This window comes from Triticum dicoccoides, chromosome 4B (genome assembly GCF_002162155.2).
Source record: "Triticum dicoccoides isolate Atlit2015 ecotype Zavitan chromosome 4B, WEW_v2.0, whole genome shotgun sequence".
Classification (NCBI taxonomy): domain Eukaryota; kingdom Viridiplantae; phylum Streptophyta; class Magnoliopsida; order Poales; family Poaceae; genus Triticum; species Triticum dicoccoides.
Genome location: NC_041387.1, coordinates 56,969,236 through 56,978,327, shown reverse-complemented (window position 1 = coordinate 56,978,327; position 9,092 = coordinate 56,969,236). Strand labels below are relative to the sequence as shown.

At 46.4% G+C, this 9,092-nt stretch overlaps 1 protein-coding gene across 1 annotated transcript in view; it reads right to left on the bottom strand.

The window, feature by feature from the left end:
* Nucleotides 1-6,681: 6,681 nt before the first annotated feature.
* Nucleotides 6,682-9,092, bottom strand: part of LOC119294978 — a 9,698-nt gene continuing 7,287 nt past the window's right edge. Inside the window, exons 9-12 of the mRNA XM_037573289.1 lie at nt 7,826-7,881; nt 7,666-7,727; nt 7,482-7,569; nt 6,682-7,256 (exon numbers count right to left, since the gene is read on the bottom strand). Coding sequence (XP_037429186.1) covers nt 7,542-7,569; nt 7,666-7,727; nt 7,826-7,881 — 146 coding nt within the window. The 3' untranslated portion in view covers nt 6,682-7,256; nt 7,482-7,541. The remainder of the gene's footprint in view (nt 7,257-7,481; nt 7,570-7,665; nt 7,728-7,825; nt 7,882-9,092) is intronic.

Sequence of the window (9,092 nt, the reverse complement as noted above, 5' to 3'; positions counted from 1 at the left end):
ATCCTTCGGACACACCGTCATGAACTTGGTATAAGGACTCGGTTTCGCTGGCGGATGATTCGCTGTCGGAATAAGCGACAGTCTCACCTTCGGACACCGGTTCAGATCTGATCCCGTGGACACATCCTACGAACGCACGCTTCATGGCGGGCTGAATTCGAGCAGGGCTTCCATGTTGAGCCATCTCGACGAGGTTGGCGCAGATGTCCGGCTCAGGTCCCGGTTCACCGATCTTGCCGATGAATACATGAATTCCGCCAAAGGGGACCCGGTACCCGTACTCAATTGAGCCGGCCTCGGGGCCCCATCCTGCATCGTCGATGTAGAGCTTGCCGCGACGACTCTTAGTCATTCGGCCCACTGCGTATCCTTTGAGTCCTTCAAAGCTGCCCTTCAAGAACTCGAAACCATCGTGCGATAGCCCCACGGTGGGCGCCAACTGTCGTGGAAATATCACGTCAGATGTCCTCGTGAAAGGACTTAGTCGCGGAGCCATCACGACGGGTTAGCTTAAAGGGATTAAACCGGACAAAGGACACGAGGATTTTATACTAGTTCGGCCCCTTCGATGAAGGTAAAGGCCTACGTCTAGTTGTGATGGGATTATTGGGGTCTCGATAACCAGGGAGCAAAATACGCTATGCCTGGCTCTCGAGTTGTTGTTTCTTGTCCCTGAACCACCGCCGGGTCGTCCCCTTATATACATGGGTTGAAGCCCAACCGGTTTATAGAGTCCCAAGGCCGGCTCATACAAGTGTCCGGCTCAGTCTCTCCTTTCCTAACTAACAATACAAGTTACATAACCATGGCGGTTTACCACTATGGGCCCTAATCCGCCTTTGGGCTCCGGGCCTCTAAGCTTCATTAGTAAAGCGCCATCTTCTGGGTCTTCGTGGGCTTCAATATAGTTGAGGGTGAACCGGCCCCTCCTGGGTGGTTTACACTCAGTAGTTATATCCCCAATAGGCACCTTCTTGGTTTCTGGTGGCGCTGCCTTGGATTTTTTGCTCTTGCCGGTGGAGCTATCTGGCACGTCCTCATCAGGAACGCAACACTCCGAGGAGGCGCGTTTGCCGGAGTGGGTGCAAGAGGCCTTGCCGAGGGCAGAAGTCTTGCCGATGGTTGAGGTCTTGCCGGTCTTCTTCCCCTCAGGGGCTCCAGTGGCAGGAGCAAGTGTTTTGGCGGTAGGTGCCGCAACTACCTCTCGGTAGAGTTGGTCGGCACAGATGAGCGCATCTCTTTTGTCGCATCCGACCGTGATGATGCTCATCGGGCCAGCCATCTTCAGCTTGTTCTAGGCGTAGTGTGATGCCGCCATAAACTTGGCCAGTGCTGGACAGCCAAGGATCCTGTTATATGGCAACGAGATCTCAGCGACATGAACAACGATCTTCTCCAACCTGTAGTTCAGGTCACCACCAAATGTAACTGGTAGCGTGACGTTTCCTTTAGGCTGGATTCTCCCTGGGTTGATCCCTTGAAACGTACCCGTCTCTTCGAGATCTTCATCAAGAATCTGCAACCTCTTGATCAGTTGGGCGAGATCAAGTTCAAACCAGCCCCACCATCAACTGGCATTTTTGTCACCTTGAGGTTGCGGATTGTTGGTGAAACCAACGACAGCAAGCACCCGACCGCAGTTGTGCGATCAGGGTGATGCTCAGCGTAAAAAATGATAGGTGTGTTGGACCATTTCAGTGGCTTCTGGGCGTCGATCGTCGGCCCCGTCGCATTAATCTCACGTGCCCACTGTTTAAGTTGGCGGTGGGAAGAATGCAACAAAGCGCCTCCATCAATACACATGACCTCCGTAGCTTTCTGAAACTCGTGCTCGCTGGACTCGTCATCATTGTCATGATCGTCATCCCCTCTTTCTTGTCACGGCCTCGAGCAGGCCTCTCTTGTCGCGTATCCTTGCCGCGGCGACCCCCTCGACCGTTGCGCTTCTTTCTAGATCCCTCAGCACCATCCTGGCCCTTCTCTTTGTCTCATCTTTCATACTCAGCCCTCTACTTCTCCACAGCTGCTCAACTTGACGGCAGTTTTGGAGGTCATGGCCTTTGGTGCGATGAATCTTGCAATATTGCTTGTCAGAGCCCTCTGGCTTGTCGGCCAAGGCCCAGCAGGCATTGCACCCGGCAATTTCCTTGTCGGGGTCGTCGACCTTGGCCTTCTTGGTGGTGCCGGGATTGCCGGATTCCTCGATGGTAAGCACGATCTTGCCCCTACGTTTTTTGTTGCGTCATCGTCCCTTCTTTGCCGGGGAGACGACGTCTTCATCTCTAGAGTCTCTTTCCACGCCAGCATTTTCACCGGGGGTACTTTCTTCCTTCTTCAGCTCGAGCACACCTGTCGGCCAGAACATAAAGCTCGACAACATCCGTAATCTTGTTCATTGCTAGCTCTTCACGCATCTTACGATTGTGCACGTTCTGATGGAACACACTGATGACAGCGGCGGGATGAACATTTGGGATGTTGTACTACACACGACTGAACCTTTGTATGTATTTGCGCAAGCATTCACCGTCCTTTTGGGGGATCACATGCAAATCACTTGCCTGGCCAGGAGCTACGTGGCCGCCAGTAAAGGCGCCAACAAACTCGTGGCATAGATCTGACCATGAGGAGATGGAATCTATCGGCAAGTGCATCAACCACGACCTCACGTTGGGCTTGAGCACCAACAGGAAGTAGTTGGCGAGTACCTTGCTGTCCCAAGCTCCGGCAGCTTGCATCGCAATGGTGTAGACGCTCAGGAACTCGGGCGGATGGGTCTTGCCATCGTACTTCTCCGGGACCTCTAGTTTGAACGTGCGGGTAATGGGCACTGGAACTATCGTAGCTGACGGGTAAATGTTGGACAAGTTATTGCATAAGGCAAGTCACCAGAATCCCCTAGCGCAGGCTTGTACGCAGTGGGCCCCCCACGCCTATCAGATTGGTGCCGTGCTTCCCGTCGACGCTCGATGGTGGTTCGAGCGTCCTCCTTAAGCCATTCCCGAAGAACTTGATGTTGCTCGCGACGTGCTCGTGGATCGGACGATACCGTGGATACGTCATACGAGCATCGACCCGACGGACTGGCGACCACCGTTGTCGCGGTGGAGGGGAGTGCACCGTGGTTGCAACGCCTTCAACCCTTCCACTGTCGACATGCGCCGGCTCGGTGGTCCGGCGCCATGAAGGACTCGCCTCCTAGTGGCCATCCCTGTTGGCATGGCCAATAAGGCTTTGGATATCAGCTCTCCACTCTTCTTGCTTCTCTGCAGCAGGAGGAAAGTCGAGGAGTAGCTGCACTCGTGCCAATGCTTCTGCTCGTGTGGGTGGCAGCGATAAGCGTGAGGAGAAGGAGGCGCTCGGACTTCTAACTTCATTAGAAGGAGCCCCATCATGGTTCCCCGGACGAGATTTGCACAACCAGTCTTCCCCTACCTGGCGCGCCAAAGATGTCGGGAGAAATGACACCTATGGAATCACGAGGATCCCTTCTACGGTTGGCAGTGAGAGGATTGCACAAAGAGCAGGTCTGGTGATCATCACGCGGGATTTTTACCAGGTTTGGGCCGCTGAGGAGTGTAAAACCCTAGTCCTACTTTGAGTGTATATTTGGTGTTCTTGAACCCTAGCTACCTGCTATGCGTGCCTGGCCCAAAAGTTCGAATCCTCCTACAGTACGCCTCAGGCCCCCTTTTATACGTCCAAAGGGGTTGCCACAATGGCACACAAGAAGTATAAAGTAGCTACAATGTACATGCTTATCACTGACGTTGTAGAACAAACACATTAAATGCGCTGCTTACGTGCCCTCCAACTTTATCGGGGACGGTAATAGAGCTTGTCCCGTCCGTCGCCGCCTCACCTTATCTTGACACGTATCTAGGCTAACGAGGCATGCAACGCCAAGCTGACTAGCTAGCCGATGTGCTGGCGCGGTGGCAGGTGAAGGAAATATGACCTAGAGGCAATAATAAAGTTGTTATTTTACATTTACTTATTTCATGATAAATGTTTATTATTCATGCTAGAATTGTATTAACCGGAAACTTGATACGTGTGTGGATACATAGACAAAACACTGTGTCCCTAGTAAGCCTCTACTAGACTAGCTCATTAATCAAAGATGTTAAGTTTCCTAACCATAGACATGTGTTGTCATTTGATGAACGGGATCACATCATTAGGAGAATGATGTGATGGACAAGACCCATCCATTAGCATAGCATATTGATCGTTAAGTTCTATTGCTATTGCTTTATTCATGTAAAATACATATTCCTTTGACTATGAGATTACGCAGCTCCCGAATACCGGAGGAATGCCTTGTGGGCTATCAAACGTCACAACGTAATTGGGTGATTATAAAGATGCTCTACAAGTATCTCCGAAGGTGTTTGTTGGGTTGGCATAGATCGAGATTAGGATTTGTCACTCCGAGTATCGGAGAGGTATCTTTGGGCCCTCTCGATAATGCACATCATAAGAAGCCTTGCAAGCAAAGTGACTAATGAGTTAGTTGCAGGATGATGCATTACAAAATGAGTAAAGAGACTTGCCGGTAACAAGATTGAACTAGGTATGAAGATACGGACGATCGAATCTCGGGCAAGTAACATACCGATGGACAAAGGGAATAACGTATGTTGTCATAATGGTTCGACCGATAAAGATCTTCGTAGAATATGTGCGAGCCAATATGAGAATCCAGGTTCCGCTATTGGTTATTGACCGGAGAAGTGTCTCGGTCATGTCTACATAGTTCTCGAACCCATAGGGTCGCACGCTTAACATTCGTTGACGCTAGAGTAGTATTGGGATATTTGATGAGTGGTAACCAAATGTTGTTCGGAGTCCCGGATGAGATCCCGGACGTTATGAGGAGTCTCAGAATGGTCGAGAGGTAAAGATTTATATATGGGAAGTCATATTTTGGGTTTCGAAAAAAGGTGCAGTTTTTTCGATATTGTACCAGGAAGCTTCCAGAAGGTTTCGGAGGATTCCGGAGGGGTCCGGAAGTCCGCAAGTGGTTTCACCACGACCCAAGGGCTAGCACTTATTGGGCTAGGCACACCAAGTCCTCAAAATCCCATGTGTCCAAGGGAGGCAAAAAAGGAAGGAGTCCTAGTAGGAATAGGATTGGACTTGGAGTCCAAGTCCTCTCCCCCTTAGCTGCGCCCTAGGTCTTGGAGGGGTTGTTTGCCACGCCCCTCCACCTACATGTAGAGAGGAGGGGCGCCCCAAGAGGACACACCAAGCCCTTGGTGCCCCTCTCTCCCTCGTTACTCTGTAGTTCCACCGCCTCGTCCCGCCGACGCTTAGCGAAGCGCTGTCGGTGCTCCACCACCACCATCACCACCACGTCGTCTGTTGGTTGTGATACCATCTACTTGTCCTCTCCCGCTTGCTAGATCAAGAAGTAGGAGACTTCATCGAGCGGTACATGTGCTAAACTCGGAGGTGCCGTCCATTTGGCACTAGATCGGTTGGATTGTGATTGGATCGTGAAGAGTACGACTACATCAACCACGTGATAAACGCTTCCGCTTTCGATCTATGAGGGTATGTAGACACACTCTCCCCCTCTCGTTGCTATGAACAGTAGACAACAAAAGGATGTGGTTAGAGATATCCCTGACCAATTTCCTGCCAGTGGCCACAGGAAACATGTCTTCCCATTCATTGGACATAAGAATCCTATCAAGCTTTACAATGGGTAGAATGGTTTTGATTGTTGGTCCAAGTGCACTTACCACCACTAAAGAACAGTTCCCTTAAACCTTGGGTATTAATAACTAAGTTAAACATGTCAATGGCATGTGAATGATTCTCTTTTTTTTGTCCCACTATATCTAGAATGTTGAAGTCACCCCGCATAAAAAAGGAATAGTAATATTGCTACAAAAACTAGCTCAGTTAATTAAGAACTCTAGCTTAGCATAATCCTGATCAGCACCATATACAACCAGGTGGCCCCAACTCTTTTTAATAAACAAATCAATTAGAGTCATCAGCAAAACATGTTTGTCCTTAGAACAGGAAATGATTTCCATTTTCTCCTTTTTAACACCACAAAGGATGCCACCAGCTCTACCCCCCTAGAGGGGATCCATTCCCAAGCAAATAGACTATGAGAGTATACTTTTCTGAAATAACTAGAGGAGAAATTCTTTTTTATAGTTTCTTGTAAACAGATAAAATCAGGGAATGATCATGCATAATATCAGATATGCGAGTAGTCATCCCCTTCTTCCCTCCACCTCTGCAACTCCAAAATAGACCTTTCATTTATATTTACCAGTTTTCCTACACTGTCTGGTAATTCTGCCTCCTAGGAACAGGTTTAGATACAATAACATGAGCTTCCTTTTCCTTTTTCTTTCCCTACATCTAACAACAGTAAACTCCCTTATATCCAACTCTTTTTCAGGACAGCAGGTGTTAACAGGAATTTTGTCCCCTTTTCCATTATTAAGCAAAATGACGCCAAACTCTACAAAGCCATGCACCCCCCAAAAAAAAACTGTAAGCATCAAGGGCTCACAATCTAGTTAGGAGGGGTGGGCAATGGTCTGACAGCCGAGAGGCAGGCAGCACAAGGAGCAACAGTAATGTGCATCTCCTACAATTCGACTATATGTATGTATAGAACACACTCCCCGACTGAGCTTGTTAGACCACCTGTTGAAAAAAAATATGGTCTTGAAATGACAAGATCATCAACAACAAAAAATTGTAACAATGACATAAAATAGGTCTGAGCAACGCAAAACCAAGATTACACACATAGAAATCCGAGCCAGCACAAAGAGCAAAAATATTGCATCCTGATGCTACTAATCAGGTTGCCCTTCTGTTTTTCAACCACAACCACATTCAGAAAAAGGCATGCTTTCTATTGATTTTGTGGATCGCAGACACATGCCATGGAAAAATATAACCTCGGCCAATTTCAGAGGTTTCTTCATACCTGTCAACCAAATTTTCCTCATCTATCTGTATCTGTAACAAGGGTAAATCCCGAGAAAACAAAAACTGGGAAGACTCCTGCGGTCAGTCAGACAGACAGGCAAATGTTTGGGTAGCAGTAACTGTTGAGTTGTCGATTTTGTATCAAGTACATGCTCTGTCACAGTTTCGTTCCTGGCAGGGCAAGGTTTAGATCAGTAGGCCTATTTTCTTTGGTTAACATACACTCTCACAGCTCTTCAGTTACAGAGGCAGCTGGCAGGCAGTGGACTCTCCCCTTTCTTGGTTGCCTGCAAGTACAACTTGTTTCTTTCAGGGTTAAAAGCTTAATAACACTGACTGCTGCTAAAAAATAATGTTGCCGCAACTGTGGATCACCCTGTCTCATAGTTTTCCTTTCGTTTTTTCCCCTTCCAGAAATATGAGATTAATTTCATCAAGTACCAAGAGAAAGAATATGACACGAGCTATTGCATATGTCGGCATGGGCTTGACAATTAAAAAGGGGGTCTTACTGTGAAAAATCTAGAGGAGAATGACGTCCCAGGCAAAGAAGTAGCACCCTCAATAGTTTCCTAGTCAGCAAAAGTAACATATGCAGTCCTAGAAACACCAAAATGGATTATTGTTTTTCTTTCAGAATTAAAACAATATAAGGAGAGCTCAGGTAAACATTGTTCACAGTATGAAAATATATACCCTTCAGGGTCGCACTTCACAAAATGCATCGACATTGCTTTGTTCCTTGCCATGAAATGCACCTAAAACAATCATCCAGACGAAGACATGAATGAAAGGACAAATAAAACGGTGACACCAGGAGAGAAGGAAAATAATTGGATAGTCCCTCTTTACACACATTTGTCAGGATATCAGTGTTAGAGTCAGCCTCGTCCATTGTGCTAGCATGTGAACCTAAAGGAAGACAAAACTTGGTAAGATTTTAACTATATCAGTGATTGATATATAAAGAATATTAGAAGTACAAAGATTGAGCTTGTAAACCAAAATATGAATTTAGTGAACAGATGATAAAAGATCCCCATGTCAAAATAAACAAATAAGTGAAAAGTATATATTACCCCCGTGAACTGATACTCAATTTATTTAGCCCCAAGTACTCCCTCCGTTCCTAAATATAGGTCTTTATAGAGATTCCAATATGAACTACATACGGATGTATATAGACTATTTTAGAGGGTAGGTTCACTCATTTTCCTCTGTATGTAGTTCATATTGAAATCTCTAGAAAGACTTATATTTAGGAATAGAGGGAGTATAAAACAAGTATCCTGCCCCACTGATAAACATATAAAACCAAGCGATGTAGAGTTGACCAAACACTATTGATAACTACCTTAGTATTAACATTGACGCCAAAACTGACTCCTGAAAAGTAAGCATCTGCCAATGCTCTTAAAATGCACTAGGTGCTAGGCAAATGGCAAGTGAGCAGCAGAGCATCATCATAATAACACACATCAGTAAGCTTTAAGACATGCTGACGTAGCACAGCTTTGTGCATCTCAAATGCTGTTTTCAAAGAAACAAGTGCCAAAAAAAATCACTTTTCTATATCTTCAAAAGATGATAAACATTTGCAACGTGCATCATGGCAGATCAATTGTCGGCAGCATTGATGCCAAACAGTGCCATGCTATCAAATGCACCATGATGTTGTGGTAAATTGAGGTAGAAATATTCTTGAGCCAGTTCCCATAAGGCCACCAGCATTTATTCAGATAGGTTCCAAGTGAAAACCATCTGAAACAAGCCCTAGCACTACTGGTCAGAAACAGAGGGGAATTAGCCCGAAACGGACCGGTTTCATAGAACAGTGGAGAGTATTCCAATATAAAAAAGGAACTGGGATTTGACATGATACGGGACGATTCAGTAGGTAAATCCTGGTAAATTAACCAAGTGATGTCTAAACTTCCTAATGGGATGAAGTTAAATTAAAAATCATATATGTCTTTTTCTTTACGTTGTCATCTCAAACCTTTGTTAAAGGCATAGAGGTTTTTGTATTGTGGATCTCATAGAGGTTCAAAAGTAAATGACAAGAGTGTCATCACATCACAAATACAGCTGACCCAATTTCTCAAGGAATAGCGCACCTATGC